A 22,231-nucleotide genomic window follows, 5' to 3' on the forward strand; every position below is an offset into this window, starting at 1 on the left:
CAAAAATTGCTTTGCTGACATGAGATAGGGAAAGACAGTAGGGGGGAACGGAGAAGAGAGGGGAGAGCTGACAGAAAGGTGCTCAAACCGCTGCCGCCCCCTAACATGATCACGTCTGATAGTAAATGGATTTTAGCAGGGTGCTGATAGAGCCGTGGCAGTGTAAGCGCCCAGAGCTTATTTCTAAGCTGAGACTCGATTGTGAGCGACATGTATTCAGCCGGCTGGCTCCGGCCTCAAACAGCACAATGCACCAAAGCATATTTCACAGTTTAAAAATCACCACCAGAAAGAAGCAAGAAAAATTAAGCTTGTTTCAGTTATAGAAATATAATTATTTCACAACTTCTTAAATATCATTAAATGTTAATTTAAGTTTAAAATAGCCTATTAATTTTAAAAACGTATTTGTCAAGTTGCCAGACATAATTAAATCTGTTGCTGTTCACTGAAAATGAAAACACAATTTTGTGTGTGTTTTAGGATAATGTTTTGTCAAATGTTTCTATGAAGAACTAAATCATACAGACGGCACAATCTCATATAACCTCAAACCAACTCAAAACACCCGCAGCCCAATATTTAGGATTTATTTACTTTTTCTAATATGTTGTCTATTCTAACATGTTGACAATTATGCTACTGGATGAAAAGGAATAAATATGAAATGTAATACCATTGATTAATAAATATTTAAAAAGGTTGTGCAATTCCTGCTTATTAAGAACTGTGTTTTCAGACATAATTATGTGTTTTTTAGCTGCTGTATTTGGATATATATTTTGAGACACTATCTTTGTATTTTGTTATTGTTTTTTTGTTTTTTTAAGTCTAGATATCTTGTTGTTTAAAATGTTCAATGCTTTATCACAGATGTATCTTTCTCGCTATGATCTGATTTCATCCTCTTGTATTATAGTGTAAGACAGGGGTTTTCAACCTGTGGGGCGCGCCCCCCCAGGGGGGCGCCAGCACCTGTCAAGGGGGGCGCGAGCATCAATTAATTCAGAGACATTGGCCGTTTCTCAATACCAAGTTCGCAGAGTCTGGACTTCCGTCCTTTCGAGTTTGGACTTGCCAAGTTCGACTCGGAAGAACGAACTCTCGAGGACGGGAGGACGAACTGAATTCTGGGTTATGGCCCGTATCAAGTCCGCACAAGTCACCTCTCGATGCATCCTCGGTAAAAGGGGCGGATCAAGAACACATCCGGGGATTTGAACTGGACTTGGCTAGATGTGAACTTTGAATTGGAACAGTACTTCGGCAGCGACTGATGACGTTTCACAAGTCCACAAGAACACAAGTACAGACAAGTACGCATATTGAGAAACGGCCATTGCCTTGAAGATTTATGAATACGAGCTTTCAATTCTTCAGCCATCCGCTAGGGGGCAATCTGACTCCCGCTGTTCGGCGACAGTGAGAATGGTGTAAAATAGGGGTGTGCGATATGACGATTTTTGATCGTGGACGATAAAAATGTCTCCACGATCTGCTTTTGAAGAAATATCGTAGTATCGTGCTACAGCACACATTCTGTCAAATACAGTTCTGGCGCCTCCGTCTCTATATACTGTACAACACGACATACAGCAGTAGAGTTACTCTGACAGGACACTGCACTTATTCGCGATCGCAAAAGTACATTATTTGCACACAAGCCTTGCTGGTTAAATGTTTAATTCGCACGCTGGTCTGAGGTGCCCTTTTTCTGAGCGCATACACCTGAAGCGCGCGCACTAAAAAGCCTGTCTAACAGCGCGAGCGCCAGATTACTCAACTAACTTATCTTTTGCGCTAATACTGTCAAAACACACAAGGTTTACATACAGACTCAGTTGGTTATCTCTAAAATGAAAGTAAATAGTTAAGAGAGAAATGGATGCGTGCCTGTATATTAGATGCGTGCAGCTCTTAAAGGGACAGGACACTAAACGTGCTGTCGACTGTCATTAAAGGGATAATTCACCCTAAATTTTAATTTCTGTCATTATTTACTCACTCACGTGTTCTCCCAAACCTCTATTAATTTCTTGTGCTGAACCCAAAATAAGATATTTTGAAGAATGAGGGTAACCAAACAATTGCTGGTCCACATTGAATTTGATAGTAGGAAAGAAAAATCCTATGGAAGTCAATGGGGACCAGCAACTGTTTGGTTTTCCACCTTCTTCAAAATAGCATTTATGTTCAGCAGAAGAAATAAACTCATTCAGGTTTAAAACAACTTTTGAGTGAATGATGGTATAAAATGATGGTTGGGGGGGGGCGCGAGTGAAATTAGACAAACTTAGGGGGGGCGCATGTCCTAAAAGGTTGAAAACCCCTGGTGTAAGAGACTCACGCTCCACAGGAGCGCTACAGCGGTCTGTCACGCCATATTTAAGAGCAGCAAAATGCCATTTTTGTGATAAAATGTACAGGATTTGAAAGCTGAGACTTTGTTTCTTATAAGAAGTAACATACAAAAAGCACAAAGCTCGTTGTGATAATACGATTAGAGGCGCTTTACAAATAATGTTTAGTGAAAGGAAAATTGAGGATCTGGCAACCCGGGCTTAAACTACGGGTGTTTCATAGGGTCATATAGAACCTGTGTTAATGGTGCTGTAATGCATTATTGTTGCTTTAACCTGGACAGCCCTAAATTCAACACAAGATACATTTTCTTCACACAAGTTGCTGTCTGACATGCTTTTCCGCTGCCTTTTGATTGACAGGATATGAACAGCCCCGATCAGTCGATGGCCGATAATTGCTTTTATCGGCCAATACAGATTATTGGCCGATACATTGGTGGATCCCTAATTGTATTATAGTAATTTTTCACTGTAATGCAGTGAATTGTTCACAAATATTGCGTAAAATAGTCCATTTAAATTTAGATTTTACTATTTTTGACTATTTTTATCAATAATTAAAGTCCATTTTTTCCACATCGTTCACCTTTTCTTAAGATTAATGTAATAGATTCTGGGCATTCTGATAAATAAAATATGACCAAAAAAAGAATGATATACAATTTAACATTTTTTATACATCATGGTAGCAATTGTTGTACAGCATTTAATTTATGCGGATATAAGTAAAACAATAAAGTATATATTGGGTAGTCTATTTACATTTAGACTACAAAAACATGTAAAATACTACATCAAGATTACGGTAAAGAGAAACAGGAGGAAATTGTGGCTAATGGTCATGACAAATAATATCACAAACAATAATGTCCCAAAAGTGTCCTATAACAGGCTGTTTTTTTGATAAATATTGTATATATAATATTACTTTAGTTTTTCTTCTGACTTTAATCTGACACGTTTTTGCTATGATAAGCAACGTCTGAAACATTTAAGTTTTTCTCACCTGTGTATACAGTTCTTTAGCTCCAGGTATGCCATTCCGGCAGCAGCGTCTAATGCAAACTTTACCAGTTGTTTTGTCTTGAGGTCCTCTTTTTTCTTTCTTAAGAATGATAAAAAGTCCCCGCCTGTTGAAAAATGGAAAAATAAATGAGCTACAGATATGCAATAAATTACAAGAGACACCAACATACCCCAACAAATTTATGACACGTTTAACGAGGAAAGGTTTCAGCGGCTAATGGCTGAAGCAAAGATCCAGTTTACTGACCTGGTACGAGCTCCATTACTATGTAAATGGGCTGCCGTTGGGTACAGACGCCTATTAACTTCACAATGTTGGGGTGATCATACTGCTTCAGGATCCTAGAGGTGGAGTTAAGCATAAATGAATATGGACATGACCACATTATTTCATCACTCATTTTAAGGAGAATATGAATGAGGCGAACATTATTTCTTGATGTTTGAGGAACGAGATAAAGAGCAAGTGTGACGTAAAGCAGAAAACGGTGAATGTGGGTTCACCTGGCTTCTGAGAGGAACTTTATCTTGAGGTCTTGTGGTAGATCTTCCTTACAAGTTTTCACGGCCACCAGGGTTTTATCTCGCAGTGTTCCTCTAAAAACCTCACCAAAATTTCCCTAAAACAACATTTGTCCAAAATGTTTTTTGTCCAACATTTAATTATTATTTTAAATAACAAAAACACCAAAAAGAAACACTTTAACATGGCTTTCTGGACATACACCATAGTAGTAGTACTGGGAATGGGTCAGGAACTAATTGTTCAAAAAACTAGTTAGAAGTCAACTATTTGTTGTGCTTTGTTGTCTCATTTAAACACTAGTCACTTGTGAAAATATGTAGTTTTGCACAAGATCCTACAACAGAGGGGTTTTTTTTCATTTACCATGCAAATTATGACCCATGATAAGTTAATATGCTATTTATTCAGAGTATACATAGTGCTGAAATGTTTGGTTTTATGTTTTTAAATTAAGTCTCTTACACTCACTAAGGCTGCATTTATTTCATCAAAGCAAAAACAGTAATATAGTGAAATATTACAACTAATAAAACTGTTTTCTATTTAAATACAAAAATGCATTTTGAAATTCAGAAATTATGCTAATATTGTGATTTGCTGCTGAAGAAACATTTCTTGTTTTAATCCATGCTGATAACTGTTGTGTTTTTTAATATTTGTGTTGAAACATGATACTTTTTTTTCAGGATTCTTTCGATGAATATAATGTTCAAAAGTACAACATTTATTTAAAATAGAAAACTTTTGTAACATTTTAAATGTCTTTAGTGTCACTTTTGATATTTTTGATTAATTTTAAGCATCCTTGCTGAATAAAAGTATTATTTTATTTTATTTTTAAATACAGCAACAACAAAAAACAAGGGGATATTCTAAACATTCCTAAACACGAGCACAATTGATATGGACTTACTTTCCCAAGGAGTTCTCCAAGAATGACGTCCTCGTGATTGAGAATCCATTTCTTATCCTGAGCAAACAAACAAAAATAGCAAATTATCTTTCTGACACTTGTTCATTAATGAACTAATGACTCGTGCAGAGACAAACAGAAGAGAGATGCTGAGCATCCTGTGGGTCAGTCACTGTGCTACTGCTCTGATGAATGATAATGATGCAATTATCACCTCATTCTCCAAAAGCCATTCTGGGATCTTTTGGAATAGCTCTAAAAATATTTTTTTTGTATGTGTGAAAAATCTTCTTGTATTTTATTTACGTTATGCACAATTGTATTTGGAAACAAGTACACTATAATGATAACAGCAATACACAAAGAGGTATATGTACACAGTTTTGCAAATAAAACCATCACAATTTCATTTCTAAAGGTGCAGCAGGAAGATTTTAAATGCATGCACTTTTCAGTGATTTTCTTTCATAGTGTTTAAATTGAACATTGACCCTAGCTGCTTTTACTTGCACAAATAGCGAATCAATGTCACTGTAGTCTAAGTTTGAGGGTTCAAAGAAGTTTATACAATTAAAACACACAAAAACACACATATAGATGAAAAATCCCTTTCGAAAATCTCAATGCATTTACAGCAGCACTATATAGACATTTATTACAACACTGATAATGGCATCAATTAAAGAGCCATTATTCTAAACATCTTGAAGATGAGTGACCTGCAGTGTCAACATTAACCTGGACAATAATGCACTTCACTCAATGTAATCCAAAACCGAACACAACAAAACAAGCAGCAGTATCTGCTGTATTTTCTGAGTTTTAGACAGCTTACATTAGTTCTAATGCTGTCATTTCAGACTTTGTCTGTCTACTAAAGCAGTCCAAATTGACCAAAACAAACATATTAATGGCTATAAAATAAACATTTATCATGCTGCTGCAAAGATACAAAGGCAAAAAACCCCAAACACAAATAGCTCCAAACCAAATCATATTTTGTCCATTCTCTGCTACCAGTTGCACTTTTAAGGGTCTTTACACTCGTTTTCTTTTTTTTTCAAGTCAAAGTCAGACCTTTTCAGTGTCTTAAAAATGAACCCACTTCTCTTCGGATTCACATTGTATTGTCTGATAGTGTTTTCTGCATGCTGCAGCAGAAACATCACCACTATTATGATTTCAGTCAACATGCTCGGATGAGGTGCTTTACCCCTGTCATCAAAAACCCATCAGAGGAACAGCATGGCAGGTAATCATCCGACCTGACGGATGCACACATAGACACACACTTCCCGGGGGAATCCAGCCAGTGTAGACCACCATCAAGAAAGGAGTTCAAACTGATATTTTCTAAACCATTACAATCGTTTTCCGTAGCCAAGCAGAAATAAACACACACACACACACACACATCAAATCACAGGACTTTACATCAGCAAGACAGGTTGATTTTAGAACTGCACTGCACAGCATCAATCTAATGTTCAATGTAGCTGCACACGTTAGGGAAAATGAGCAATGTACTGTCCAAATTTCTGCAATAAGAAATTTTATGGCCGCATATTGGAAATATAGTTATAGCTTTAGAAGTGAAGACATATCAAATGACTATACTGAGAGCAGAACAGCTTGTTAAAATGAAAAGAGAGACAATGCTTCACCTTTATGACAGGGTTCAGGAGCACGACCCCAGATTTCTTGGTGATGACTTGCTTAGTTGTGTAATGATGCTCTATGAGCTGTGGGATCGTGGGAAAGCCAGTGCCTTCAAATCTGTACTGATTCTGCAAACAAAAAGAGGCAAATTCAATCAGACAGTATAGTGAGCTTATAAAACAAAATAATAAAATAAATACACTTAGTAATTACTTACAAATAAAAAAGAATCTCTAAAGTTCAAATAGAAATTTTGCAGTATTTTGGGGATTGTTGTATACATTTTTATTTATACTTTGCTATTGTTTTTTGGCAATAAAACAAATTACATACATGTGTGTGCATAAGGGATAATGCACGGTTATATGTCATCAGTTACGCCTCGTTAAGTCTAGCATTCTGCCCAATTCAAATCAGGCCCAGAGATGAAGTAGTGCGGTAAACCTGGGGAAGTCGTGGCCTAATGGTTAGAGATTCAGACTCATATCCAAAGGTTGCGGGTTCAAGTCTCAGGCCGGCAGGGATTGTAGGTGGGGGGAGTGAATGTCCAACGCTCTCTCCACCCTCAATACCACGACTGAGGTGCCCTTGAGCAAGGCAATGGCTGCCCACTGCTCCGGGTGTGTGTGTGTTCACTGCTGTGTGTGTGCACTTTGGATGGGATAAATGCAGAGCACAAATTCCGAGTATGGGTCACCATACTTGCCCGTATGTCACTTTCACTTAATATCACATTTATTTGAATTAATTATATCATTTATTTTAATTAATTATTGAGAGTAAGAGAGATTAAAGTTGTGTGTACTAATTCCATGTGTCTGCACGTCTGTCTCTACAAACAATGAAGCTGTGAGTTTAGTAACTTCCCTCTCCCTGCTGAAAAATATATAAAGTAGCGATTCAGCATCAAAGCTATTTTATTAACAAAAGTCATGGGCAGCACTGACAAGAAGTTTCTGTGCTCCTGAATGTTTCTGTGTGCACCGCACAATCACCGATCTCTGTGTGCAACTGATATGTGTGTGTGTCTCAATTAAATCAACACATTAATACACAACAGTGATTAAACTGACTTGAAACTACCTGTGTATTAAACTGTTTTAATGTATACCTGCCAGCCAATCAGAATCGAGTGTTTAGACAGACCATGGTATAAATATTTTACACAAATATATATAAGCCATAATTTTTAATGATTCCTTCTTCAGTCATTGTTGAATCTAAAAATATTATTTGGATGAATAATGACATTGTTTTGAGTTAGTGTGCTGCACAGCTTTCCTGATCATGTACTCACATCAGCAAACTGAATGATGAAATGTCTGCGCTGTCCATCCGAGAACACAGACAGCACATATTCTCCAGGTTTGCCGTGGCTCTCACGCACCAGGAAGTCTCCCTGCTGCTTTAGCAGCTCCTGGGCCTCTGTCCTGGGAATGGCACCGTGATACCACTCTTGCTCGCCCAGCGGTTTCTCACTGGTGGGTATCACATCAAAAAACTGAAGAACAACAAACACAAGGAGGTCAAGGCAGAGAACATGACAGGACAGACAGAAATGAGGAGGTGATAATAGAAAAAGCAGGAAAAAACTTACTGATGAAGAGCCCAGGACAGACTTGGGCGAGCGGATGATTCCAGCGATGGAGTGTCTAAGGGTGTCAAACTTCGATACCTTGTCTTTGCTTTTATCCTGAAATAAAATAGGTAAATGTAAATATCCGAAAAAGTTTTTTGGACATGGTACAATGATACTACCCTATCTTTTAGACATACATCACAGTGACAAAACATTTTTGGACATTGTAATACGACAGATTTTCTATCAGTGCAATATGGTAGTGCCAAAGGACTGTTTTGTAAGAGAAAAATCATACACTTAGTGTTCAAGTATATTCGGACGCATACATTTGAATAGAATTTAGCAGACACATTTTAGAAGACAAAAAAATATCAATCTCATTTACAAATCCCTGCAGTGAAAATACTCATTTAAAACAGTCATAATGCATTATTCTGTGCATCAATGTACTAGTAAAACAAAACAAAAAAGGCAGCAAAAAAACTGGGAACACACTGCCCTCTTCAGCAAACTTCAACACCAGCAGCATGTCAAATAAAACTACACCTTCATATTACACAACAAATATTAATATTGTGCTGTGATGCAGTTTAATAAATCAAAATTACTGTTAGTAGAACATTTTGCTTTTATCTAAATGATTTTCTCTGCACTGGTTTCACATACATTTAAGAGCATATTATTCACTTGTACGAGTGGCAATTATTAAGTATTATGTTTTTTACAGACTACTAACCACATGCACACAGCATTGCAGCAAGGACACCTTAGCCAGATAAAATGACTTCTTTCATTAATTCATAGCAAACCTTTCTATGAATAAACATGCTTATCTCTGGGACATTGTGTGTATTATTACTGGTTTTGTATATGTCTTTTGCATTGAATACTGCTTTATAATAGACCCACAAGTTAATGTAACTCACCTATACCATTGTTGGTACCTATGAATTCATATTCTGATGATCTAAATGATACTGTGTATTATATGTTGACATCTAATACTAGTATTAGAATCTTCACTAGTTTTTAGATCAACACCCAATCCAGTTACATATGCAAAACACCATGCTTGAAGACAAAGAGTCGTAAACTTTTCCTCAAAACTGCTGTTCAACCTGGAACAACTCCTTGCAACTCCAACCGAACCGTTGAACCATCAAGACTTTCATCTGAGACTGATTCAACGGCCAAGGCAATGCAAGTATCGTTCATTTCACTAAATGAAACAGGGGTTTAGTACAAGTGGTAGATCCCTTTATAATATTAACTCTGCTACAGTTACTAACAGTTGATATAAATAATTCTAATTGTAATTATTTATATACATTTCCTTTCCGAGTAAATTTGCTACAGTGTAGAATATGAAAAATATTCAAATATTAGAAAAAGAATAATATTAGTTGGCATTATTCGTTTAGCAAATAGATGTTTCTTTCAGTTTTTTTACACAATTATGTACAAGCTTCTGTTAATTCTGTTGGCACAGTAATCAAGTGACATTTTGCTGTGATAATGTAGGAAACCAGTCATTACACACAACCATATACATAATCATATAACAGCTAATGTTTTTATGTAATTTAGTTTTAATCAAAATGACACGTGCTGAGTAAGCGATTAGAAATCAAGAGCATGCAACAGAATATTGGATTTATGTTAAATATGTGATTGTCATGCGTATCTCATCAGTAAAGCCGGTTCTGGGACGCGATTTCGCGTAGCTTGTCAGCGATCTACAGCTCTGTGCTGCTCCATCTGAAAGCATGTGATGGAGATTAACTACTAATCACAGAACTGGCTTTACTGATGAGATGCGCATGATAATTGCATGTGATCAATTGTGCAGCCCTATTAAATATTCTTTTAATTCCGTACATGTACTCCATATACATACTTATCTCATTCTGTTCTCTGCTTGTTCTGTTGTCAGTATTTCTCTGTCTGGACATAAACACTGTACATATGGTGTGTGGTAGCAGTTTTCACTACCAGGGCATTTTAATGACTACAAAGACACAAGCACAGTATCGGGCCTGACAACTGATATTTCTCATTTTTGCAACACCCACTTTTGACCTCAGTACTTTATGAAAGCCAGAAGCAAAAAGATTACCAGTCATTATACTGCAACTAATGATATGACCCCTTTAAATTGTAGATTTACAGTGGGGATCGAAAGTTTGGGAACCCCTTGCAGAATCTGTGAAAATGTGGATCATTTTACCAAAATAAGAGAGATCATACAAAATGCATGTTATTTTTTATTTAGTACTGTCCTGAGTAAGATATTTTCCATAAAATATGTTTACATATAGTCCACAAGACAAAAAAATAGCTGAAATTATTAAAATAACCACATTCAGAAGTTTGGGAACCCTTGGTTCTTACTACTGTGTGTGGTTACCTGGATGATCTACGACTGTTTTTTTGTTTTGTGATGGTTGTTCATGAGTCCCTTGTTTATTATTTATTATTATTTATACTGGAGTGAATGTCCAGCGCCCTCTCCACCCTCAATACCACGACTGAGGTGCCCTTGAGCAAGGCACCTAACCCCAACTGCTCCCCGGGCGCTGCAGCATAAATGGCTGTCCACTGCTCCAGGTGTATGTTCACGGTGTGTGTGTGTTCACTGCTGTGTGTGTGCACGTTGGATGGGATAAATGCAGAGCACGAATTCCGAGTATGGGTCACCATACTTGGCTGAATGTCACTTCACTTCACTTCACTTGTTTGTTCTGAACAGTTAAACTGAGCACTGTTCTTCAGAAAAATCCTCCAGGTCCTGCAGAATCTTCAGTTTTCCAGCATCATTTGCATATTTGAACCCTTTCCAGCAGTAACTGTATGATTTTGAGATCCACCTTTTCACACTGAGGATGATTGAGGGACTCAAACACAACAATTAAAAAAGGTTCAAACATTCACTGATGTTCCTGAAGGAAACACGATGCATTAAGAGCCGGGGGTGAAAACTTTTTGAATTTGAAGATCAAGGTAAATTGTACTTCATTTGTCTTCCAGGAAACATGCAAGTATCTTCTGTCGCGTCAGAAGGGCAGTACTAAATGGAAAAATATGATATTTCAACAAAATAAGAAAAATTTGGACATCTTCATCCTGTTCAAAAGTTTTCACCCCCCGGCTCTTAATGCATCGTGTTTCCTTCAGGAGCATCAGTGAATGTTTGAACCTTTTTTAATTGTTGTGTTTGAGTCCCTCAATCATCCTCAGTGTGAAAAGGTGGATCTCAAAATCATACAGTTACTGCTGGAAAGGGTTCAAATATGCAAAAGATGCTGGAAAACTGAAGATTCTGCAGGACCTGGAGGATTTTTCTGAAGAACAGTGCTCAGTTGAACTGTTCAGAACAAACAAGGGACTCATGAACAACCATCACAAAACAAAAAAACAGCCGTAGTTCATCCAGGTAACCACACACAGTATTAAGAACCAAGGGTTCCCAAACTTTTGAATGTGGTTATTTTAATCATTTCAGCAATTTTTTTGTCTTGTGGACTATATGTAAACATCTTTTATGGAAAATATCTTACTCAGGACAGTACTAAATAAAAAATAACATGCATTTTGTATGATCTCTCTTATTTTGGTAAAATTATCCACATTTTCACAGATTCTGCAAGGGGTTCCCAAACGTTCGCATGCCACTGTATACATTTAAGTCAAAAACCCGCCGGAAATGGTATACCATCTGGTCACCTTTGGTTATACTATTTTCAACATTCTGTGATCTGGGACACACAATCTCTAATCCTCGGTACTCTTTAAAAATGATAGTTTGCGATTTGGGATGCAGCTCCAAGAAGTGTCTTACCATTGAGTTGACTGAGCGGGCATCCTCTTCATAATTGACGACAGGCGGTGGTTCTTTGCCCTCGTTCTCTTGCATCTTCTGTTCTAGTAGTTCTCTCTGTGCCATTAGTTTGGCCTCCGAACAGCGCAGCAGCTGGACCGTCTGTCTCAACTCCTCCAGAGACTGCTTCTGACTGAGTAACAACACCATACTGAAATGAGAGAGAGATCATGCAGTTCAATCCACAATGAAAGCTTCCTTTTAATCTCTTTTTAAGGATTTTTTTCTGAATATTACGTCAGAGGCAGAAGCACTGGCAAGGTTATTTCTTTAATCAATTTTACTCTAAACTGAAAAACAACCAATGAAACTACAAAATATACCAAAAATGTCTTTATAAATGCATGCATTAATTAGCAAAGTTCATTTTTTAACCATTTATTTTGACAAAGCCCTTTTCACACTGCACAGAGAATTACAACAGAATGTCATGACTTTGAATTTACATTTTCAACCTGACTTCAATTTGCTTTGCATAGCGAAAATTGGCTCAGTAATAAACCATTTTATTCTGATTTCTAAAAGTATCCTAGAAGAAATATGAAATATCATCCACGACCAAGACACATTTGTACAAACGTGAATATAAAAAACGGCATATGAAAGATTACATCCATAAAGTATGGAGAAATATAATTTACTACATATATCAGCATAAAGTTTAGTTGGCTAAATTGGCATGGGGAAGTTCAGATGTGGAGCTGAGCATCACTGCCGCCCATGATTATATGAGCATCTCTTGTACTGGATTATCCAGCAGACCTTAAAGAATGTGCTGAAGCTGGACAAATCCTCAACATGCCAGCACAACAGCACAGTTCACTGAGCTCCATCAGTCCGAACCCTTTCATCTTCACAGAGGTGCTGAGGTCAACACGGATCGGTCTGCTCAACCTAATGAATCTCTATGGAAACACTTGAGTTCTCCTCACTTCACTACTGCATTCATTGTTATAGCTAACACAGAGGAAACGCTGAAGCAGGAATGACCATGAATGGGAATTCAGTCAAATAATGGTTTCAGTGAAAAAAAGGCCTTGCTGCTTGACATTGTAGAACTCCTGAATTAAAAAGACAACTAGTGTAAACTAACATTAGTAAACCAGCATTACGGACATAGTGGCTGGTATTTCTCCTGTAATCAACACTAAACACAATTTAAGATTTTGATTCTCTATGTTTTTGCAATAAAAGTCACTGCATGAAAAAAAAGAAACATGATTTCAGTTCATTTTTAAAGTTTTTTTCCTGCTTTTTAATCCATTTCTGCATTTTAATTTTAATTTGTTAATTTGTTATCTTGTGGCTTCCTTAGCTGAGACCCACTGGTTTAGAGACAACACCCTGATTTTATATATTCGGTGTAGTGGTTAAAGGAGGTTCATTCTCTCACTCTGATTTCTTCTCATAGGTTTTGGTAGATTCCTCTATTTTGTTCTCCAGGTCCAGCATGAGGTCCTCTTTGCTGCGCAGACTCTGCTGGGTTAGGAGCAGCTCCTCTGAGGTGGACTTCAGCCTGAGATCAGTCAAACACACATCTTTACTACGTTATCTACCATATCAGGTCTACTACTTATGACTGGTAGCATAAAAATTAACTCTGCTTACTGAATATGGAGACTAAAGGCTAAAACTAATTAAATACGCTATCAAGCATCATTACCAAACATAAGGATTGAAGCATTCTTTCAAATCTTGCATCTAATATCCAGCTCTTAAGTGACACTGACTGAGAAATGAACAACTCACATTGCTTGTAAACTGTCTGCAGTCAAATTATTCCACAGAATCTCATTTACTTGAAGATTCTCGGTTTCTTCTAATAGCGTTGCATCAAATTCTACATTTGGTTCTTTGGCTTCTGGTGATCTGTTGAAAAATAAATTGAAAAGATCTCAGAGATATTTAACATTTCTGAAAAATTTAATTTTTAAAAAATTAAAAATATATTTTTTTAATTAATTTTTTTCATAATAAAAATATACCATTTAGATTATTTAAAAATAAAAAATGTATTTTTAATAGTATTAATCACACCTATAACATAAGCAATTAGCATTTTTTATTCAGAAGTGTCTTACTTATGAACTTCGATGAAGTTGTCATACTCTGACAGTGGATCGATTTGGTCGATGGAAGTGTGTATTTCTTTGTGGACCTTCACTATTTCATCTGTTAACAGGCTGGTGATTTCACTGTACTCCTCCAGAATCCCCTTACTAGAATTAAATTAAAAAGAAAAATTAAAATCATTGTTGTATCCATTTATGAATGTACTATTGATATGAGTTAATCTACTTAATGGAATGGTTTTGAACAAACCTATTATTTTTCTGATTACGTAAACTAAAAATATATGATCGATAATATTTTAAATGAACTGACAGTTCAGCTAATCAGTGGTTATGAATACATAACTTTTCCCTGACTTTATGCCATCGTCATTGAAGAGACTTCTACATGGTTGTTTGACCCACAATGTATGGTCATATATAATTCAGTGGTGCTTTCTAAATCAATCCCAGAAGGCTTTTGCAAATGTTTCCTTTGTGTGGATTAACCTCCACTTCAGATTACCGCAAACTCTGTGATTAAAAAACAGCTTAAGAAAAGAAAAACCCCAAAGAGACTTCTGTTCTCCGCTAATCCTCTGACAGCTATGAGATATTGGATTGGGGCTACATCATGCAGTTAGGTTTTCAGTGTAGCTGCACTGGTTGGGCAAGGTCTACAAGAAAAGGTTTTAATACACGCAGCGGTCCAAAGCATTCACAACACCCACACAGTGCAATGCGAGGACTACACTGCCCTCCACAGCTCAAGAGGAAGCTGTATTTCCATGTCAGGGCTGAAAAGCTTATTCGTACATATTATAGACAAAACTCATTTAAATACATATCTAACTATTATATGCTTAAATTGCATATTGTTATTACATTGTACAATGCTAACATATATGAACTACTGTTCATAATTTGGGGTCAGTATTTATTTTTTTTATTAACTTTTATTCAGTAAGGACACATTCAATTGATCAAAAGTGACAGTAAAAACATACATGATATTTAAAAAATCATTTAAAATAGATGTTTTGTTTGTTTTTTGTTTTTTTACTTTCTAACCCTTCTTTTCTTTTTTTTTTTTACTTTCTAATTTTTTTAATCCTAAAAGAAATGTAAAAATATTACACAACACAACTGTTTTCAACATTGATGAGAAGCAATATTTCTTGAGCACCAAATCAGCATGTGACCCTGGAGCACAAAACCAGTCGCTGGTTTTAAAATAAACTGTATGGGTCAAAATTATTGATTTTTCTTTTATGCCAAAAATCATTAGGATATTACGTAAAGATCATGTTCCATGAAGATATTTTGTAAATTTTCTGCTGTAAACATATCAAAACTTAATTTTTGATTAGTAATATGCATTGCTAAGAACTTCATTTGGACAACTTTAAAAGGCGATTTTCTCAATATTTAGATTGTTTTGCACCCTCAGATTCCAGATTTTCAAATAGTTGTATCTCAGCCAAATTTATTCAGCTTTCAGATGATGTATATATCTCAATTTCGAAAAATTGACCCTTATGACTGTTTTTGTGGTCCAGGGCCACATATTAGAATGATTAATAAAGTATCATGTGACACTGAAGACTGGAGTAATGGGTGCTGAAAATTCAGCTTTACCTTCACAGAAATGAACGGCATTTTAAAACATATGATAGAAAATTAGAATTATAGAATAATATTTCGCAATATTACTGTATGTCTGATCAATTCTTGATGAGCACAAGTCTAACCAACCATAAACTTTTGAACGGTGGGGTAAGTTATATAGTTTCGCTAATATTTTGCTTACATTTTGTTGGGACCCTGAAATGAAAATTCTAGATTCGTTTTTAACATTATACCTGTACGTTTTTTTGTCTAAATACAATTTATTACAAAAATGTGCAACCTAAACTACACAGCTGATCAGTAATTACACTGATTCAAGTTTCACAAATCTTAACTAGACATAATTCTCTTCTCTTCAGTTCAGTTAAACCGTTAAGTTCCTACATCTAGAAAAGTAGATCTACCTCAAAATGACCATTTAGATAACTTCTCAATTCAGTAACAATGTATGTTCTTTATAGTTTTACTTTTGAACCCTCTGGTACTTAGGTATAGGATTCAGTTTTAAGGTGCATTATGTTTCATTTGATTTTAAAAACTGATGGACAGATTGAAATGAAATTGAAAATATGTGTTAATTGATATGTACTGTGGACATCAAAATTTACATGTACATTTATCCATTTGCTAGCCACTTTTTAACCCAAAGCAACATACTTTACATTCAACATATACATTTTATCAGTTCATTCATTCCCTGGGAATCAAACACATGTGCCATGTGCTACTGTTTGAGCTACAGGAATGCCTCGTGGAAAAACCCCAGAAGTGCAGTCTGGTCCACTCACAGTGCATTGATCATCTCCTCCTGCATCTTCTGCAGGGAGTCCAGCAGCAGAGGCAGTGCAGTCTCATGATAGTGCTCTTGATGCAGCTGTGCGCTTTTCACCGCTAGCACATACTGGTTGTGCAGGTTATGCAGCTTCATGGTGGCTTTGTCGTAACGCTCACGGGCTTTCTCAGTCTCTTTGCCTACAGGAGAAAGAAAATCGGTTGTGCTGGTGAGATAAAAGGCGAAGTCCTCTGAACACCTGCTTGTGTTGTGCAAGCCTTTGAGAAATGCAGCTTTGTTATGCAAGTAGTTGTAAATAATGATCAACTGATATTTGTTTTTAATGCTCAATACCAATTTGAATCTCTGAGCCAGAGGGGGCACTAGGAGACTTTAGCAAACTGCCAAGACGATTTAAAAAGATGTAAAATAAGACAAAACAAGCATTAAAATAAGCTAAAATAAAACAAAAATGCACTTGCAAAACCTAGATATATGAGAGAATTACAAAAGCTGGATTTCTAGGACTGAAAAAAAGTCAAGTCAAGCGCTAATTTAAAAAAATTATATTATTGCTATTACCTTCTTAAAAATATCTTCTTTTGTGCTCTGCAAATGAAAGTCATAAAGGTTTGGACTGACATGAAGGCAAGTAAATGGCAACCAAAATTAAACACCTAGAGTGCACATTATAAACCTAAAGTGCAGAGTACTGTAACGGTTCTCTGTTAATTTTGAACCAAACAAATTCAAGAAATTATTCATGGTTCAATAAGGGAGTCATTTGTGAGTTCAGTGATGGCCAACACTTGTGGTCTTTTCACTTGGGGCACTTCTCTACTTAAATGATGTGTTTCCTGTACTTTTCCCAAAAGTTTGGGTGAAAAGTGGGTGTAAAGCTTTATTTCTACATTTCAATTTTCAATACTTTGCACTTTAAAACAAACTTTGAAATGTCTGTTCAGTAGTCCCTATATAACAGACAACACAAATGAATAATTGTGATGTTTCTAAATAAGTGATAAAAAGCAGTTGCAAAATACACATACTCATCTCTGCACCAACAAAATGTGCAACACTTTGTTTTCCTACCAAATCTACCAACCAATTTAATTCATTTCATTTACACTGGTAAGTTTCTCAACATTTCACAATTTTGGGCCATGTGATTTCCAAAATTTGATAAATGATGGAATGTGCTTAAGCTTTGAATACTAGTCCAATGCGGTACTACAGACAGACACTGAGCTTTGCCGTTTATCAGACCTCAGCACACTTACTTCTTGTCACTGAATGTGGATACTGGAACGAACTTGATTTAAACTTTTAAGCATAAAACTTTTTCATATATTTGACTCAAGAAAAACAATTGATTTGTAACAGTCATTTTGTTGTGAATCAGTCATCACGAAAAAATTGTATATTTATTATTTGAAAGAATGAGCAGAGAATAAATTAAGAGCTCACCTTTTACAACAGCCTCTTTGTATTTGTCTCTTGCTAAGACAGCATCCTTAGATAACTGCCTGTAGGTGCATTTCAACTTCTCAAGATCGTTTTTAGTTACCTGTGAAGGACAGAAGCCAAGTCAAAACTGATCCATCACACTGGTCCCGTTTAAACATGCATTTTCAGTGATCCAATCGCAAGTGGTCAGCTGAGACAAATTACCATTTACACCTGTTCTTAACATGAGTTTTAAATGTGACCACATATTCGTCACACTCTACATCATTTTCACAATATCACTGTGTGCAACGCACAAATACGATTGAATAAATAGTCATTACTCTGCTTATGAGTGAATGAGAACAGAAGCAAATGGAAAGAACATGAATAATAATGGCGATTTCAACCATATTCTGTGTTTTTGTACAACATAACCAAGTAGGAATCGATTGTTTTGGTACGCTTCGTCAAAACACGTCCCATAACGATCACATTAGATCAGAGGGTGGCAAGCATAGGCAGCCTTTTGCGATTTTTCGAATACATTCAATCACATGAGTGTCTACCCTACAAAAGCAAAAGCAATCGCTTGAATGCCTTTTTCATTACCTCTGGAAGTGGTTAAAAGTGGACAAGCTCAAAATGGTTTATACTCCATTTAGACCTGTATTTAACGTTATCGAATTGTGATTGGATTAATGAAAATGTGTCTTAATACCAGGTGTAAACAGGGCCACTGATGTCCTTTGAATCTATATAAAGGCTCACCTTGTGCATCTCAGACTCGATCTGCTGGTGGAGGCTTTGGTAACTCTTCTTCACCTGCTGCTTGTCTTTGATCATCATTGTGAGGCGGTGGAGAGGCCCTGAGTTGAGCTCCTCAGCATGGCACTTCATGATCTTGCTCAACTGCTCCGTCTGCTGAACCATGTGAGTCCACGACTGATAACAAAAACCACATACCAAGGTATAAAAAGATAGGATAAGAAATGTGGGTGAGTGAGTGTGAGAACCAAAGAGATAAACAGAGATTGAGAAGGCGACAAATTCAGAGAGAGCAGGTTGCAGAATGACTAGTTCTGAACATTTAAAAAACATTAAACATCAGCTCCACCTGCCGGCCCATAATGCAGCTGTGGGCCATTACCTTGGAGACCGTACTGACGTAGTGGATCTGAGAGGAGTTGTCATGCTTATCCACCTGCTGACTGATGTTGAGCAGGAGCGATGCATATTCCTTATCACTCTTCACCCGCAGGGTCATGAAGCGCTTCACTGTCTCCAGCAGCTTCAGCTCCCAGTCCTGCAGCTTCACCAGACCCTCGTGGGAGTTGCGCAGGTCCCGGCCAAACCCCATCTTGCTCACAAGGCACGCACGCTCTCTCTCTCGTTCAATGGAGTGTGCTGCTCAGGTCTGCATTGTTACTGCTGCTGAGAGAAGATGTGGGTAGAGATAATAACTGGTTAGTTGAAGTGCATGAACATATGTACCAAGTTGTTTTCTTTAGTTGGTTTCATATGGTTTATCATCTATATTATCATCTATAGAAGTTTAAATGTAATGATTCTAAAATATCATATGGCATGTAACCATTACACATAAAATAATGGTCAATTTTTCTTACATGATGACAACATGTGAGTGTACATATTCGAATTTAAATTAGGGCTGCACCGATATTTTGCATGCGATGGTCATGCACATCTTGTCAGTAAAGACGGTTCTGTGATTAGCAGTAAATCTCCATCACCTGTTTTCAAATGGAGCGGCATTTAATACACAGAGCCATAGTTCACCGACAAGCTACGCAATTCGCGCTCAGAATCGCAGATGAATCGCCTGCGATACTGAACGTGATATTGCGTAGCTTGTCAGTGAACTACGGCTCTGTGTATTAAATGCCGCATTTTGGAGAGTTACACCATACAACCATACAACCTGAACTACCACGGTGCTTTCGTAAAAGGGTCAAATTATTTGATATTTTAAGAGACTAATTGACATTCTGGAGGGGTACTCTCTATGACATCATTTCCTGTTTTTATTCTGCATTTTGGTCACACCACATGACTTTGAAATGAGAGATTTTTTAAAATAAATATAATATTTCAAAATGAATACATCTAATCTAATGAATACATAAATAAATATCATAAAAAATAAAATAACTACATCCATAAAAATATTTTTTCTAAATAAATAAATGACAATGCCAAACAGCTTTATAAGGTTTTCTTATCAATTATTGGGTTAGTTCATCCAAAAATTAAAATTCGTCATTAATTACTCGCCTTCATGTCATTCCAAACCTGTAAATGCTCTGTTAATCTTCGGAACACAAATTAAGAGATTTTTGATGAAATCCGAGATCTCTCTGACCCTCCCGTAGACAGCAAGGTTACTACCACATTCAAGGCCCAAAGGCAGTAAGGAAGGACATCGTTAAAATAGTGCATGTGACATCAGTGGTTCAACCGTAGTTTTATGAAGCTATGAGAATACTTTGTGTGCATAGCGAAAAGAAAAATAATGACTTACAATTACAACAACAATTCTTCTCTTCCCTGTCAATCTCCACTGCACATTCACGAGACTACCACAACGCATGCACTACATCTTGTTTACAAGCAGACGAATGCACACAAGTGTGTCATAGTACTCTTGCGAATGGCGGCTGAGACTGACCCAGAAGAGAAGAAAACGTATTTTTGTTTTCTTTGCACACAAAAAGTATTCTCATAACATCATAAATGTAAGGTTGAACCACTGGGCGATTTTATCAATGCCCTTACTTCTGAGTCTTGAACATGGTAGTTGCGTTGCCGTCTATTTTGGATCAGAAAGCTCTCAGAGTTTATCAAAAATATCTTAATTCGTGTTCCGAAGATTAACTAAGGTCTTGCTAGTTTAGAACAACATGAGGGTAAGTAATTCATGACAGACTTTTAATTTTTGAGTGAACTAACCCTTTAAGGCTTTTTTCTTCTTATCTTCATCATGTATCACACAGTATGTATGAATGAATATATATAAATGTAGGTGTATATAAACTTCACAACACTGATTTTACACTCTATAGAAGCAACCAAACAAATGACAACAATACATATAACAATACATGTGATAAATATGATGTAATGGGTTGTTTCTTTCAATTAAAAAAGCTGTTGAGCAAAATCTATTTTTTAAAAGAAATTTCTATTTCACATAATAGTCTACTTCTATTACCTCCCAGTAAAATGCATTTTACCATACAAGTATATATCAGCAGACAACCCAAACTGGACAACTGACATGCCACACTCAAGAAGTGTCCATCCAAGCATCACACAAACAACATGATCTGTGTTGTACAGCTCAAAGCCCTGATCAGTCTTAATTAACCACATAACACAAGCATCAAAGCATTCTTACCTTGTTATCAACACGTCTACGCTCTGCTAAGTAATCTCGCCTGACCAGTGCGTGCAAGTGAAACAGAGGAATATGCTTAAACCGGTGAACATTTATGCCAGGTTTCCTAATACAGGTTACTTGAAAGAGAATGCAGTTTATCAAGTGCAAATCACGGGAAAACAGACTTCCTGTGTGACGATCGGCTGATACCCATGCGAGTTATAAACTCGAGCCTGTTAAGAAAACAGTCAGATCTAAAACTGAAAGCAAGGACTGTAACACAACACTACATTTAGTAACTAAAAAAAAAAAAAAGTATGTAAACAACTTCAGGTATTTGTGCCTTTAGGTTAATATGTGACAACATGCCACGACTGAAATGACACCGAGACAATACTATTATACAACAGCTACAGTTAAATATAAATGCTTTTAACATCAGAAATGATGAACTGGTTTACAGTTTGTAGTAAAGCAGGAGGTTGCTTAGCCTAATTACTGAGATTAGTAGTTTAATAGTTCACAAAGCCCTTAATAACCTTCTTATATGAGAGCACATGCCTTCTGCTCCCCTTGATCCACACGGCTCACATTTAGCTTATAGACCACCGATTCATTAAAAAGCTTACAGAAAGGCAGCTCTTTTGAGGATGTATGCCACTAAAAGCGATTAAGGCTATTGTGTTGTACCGAAGAACTTGCAGAATTCAAACAACTATTTTTATTAGCTGAGGCAAACTTTTTAATCATAGGATATTTTTGTTCGTGAGGGTTAAGATTCAAGAGATTTTATTTGTCACATACACAATTATACAGAGTATAACCAGCAGTGAAATGTAGCTCAGGTCCGCTCCAAGGACAGTGCAATTATAAAGTATACAAATATTAAGAAAAAGAAAAGTAGAAAAAATAAAAGAATAAAATAAAAAGATAAAAAATATAAATATGAATGTGCAGGTCGGTATGTTGTTGACTTAAATAGTAATA

The 22,231-nt window shown here is 36.5% G+C and overlaps 1 protein-coding gene across 2 annotated transcripts in view; it reads right to left on the reverse strand.

The window, feature by feature from the left end:
• Positions 1 to 22,231, reverse strand: part of LOC306871566 (tyrosine-protein kinase Fer-like) — a 40,188-nt gene that overhangs the window by 14,853 nt on the left and 3,104 nt on the right. Inside the window, exons 3-17 of one of the 2 annotated variants that reach the window (XM_079419610.1) lie at positions 18,995 to 19,275; positions 18,616 to 18,789; positions 17,866 to 17,965; positions 16,415 to 16,598; positions 14,028 to 14,165; positions 13,696 to 13,815; positions 13,340 to 13,462; positions 11,908 to 12,097; positions 8,085 to 8,180; positions 7,785 to 7,988; positions 6,493 to 6,615; positions 4,829 to 4,885; positions 3,894 to 4,009; positions 3,637 to 3,731; positions 3,370 to 3,493 (exon numbers count right to left, since the gene is read on the reverse strand). In XM_079419610.1, coding sequence (XP_079275736.1) covers positions 3,370 to 3,493; positions 3,637 to 3,731; positions 3,894 to 4,009; positions 4,829 to 4,885; positions 6,493 to 6,615; positions 7,785 to 7,988; positions 8,085 to 8,180; positions 11,908 to 12,097; positions 13,340 to 13,462; positions 13,696 to 13,815; positions 14,028 to 14,165; positions 16,415 to 16,598; positions 17,866 to 17,965; positions 18,616 to 18,789; positions 18,995 to 19,204 — 2,054 coding nt within the window. In that variant the 5' untranslated portion in view covers positions 19,205 to 19,275. Of the gene's footprint in view, positions 1 to 3,369; positions 3,494 to 3,636; positions 3,732 to 3,893; positions 4,010 to 4,828; positions 4,886 to 6,492; positions 6,616 to 7,784; positions 7,989 to 8,084; positions 8,181 to 11,907; positions 12,098 to 13,339; positions 13,463 to 13,695; positions 13,816 to 14,027; positions 14,166 to 16,414; positions 16,599 to 17,865; positions 17,966 to 18,615; positions 18,790 to 18,994; positions 19,279 to 22,231 lie in introns of both variants that reach the window. The other variant, XM_079419611.1, reaches the window with a different exon arrangement.

Source organism: Barbus barbus (genome assembly GCF_936440315.1).
Source record: "Barbus barbus genome assembly, chromosome: 6".
NCBI lineage: Eukaryota > Metazoa > Chordata > Actinopteri > Cypriniformes > Cyprinidae > Barbus > Barbus barbus.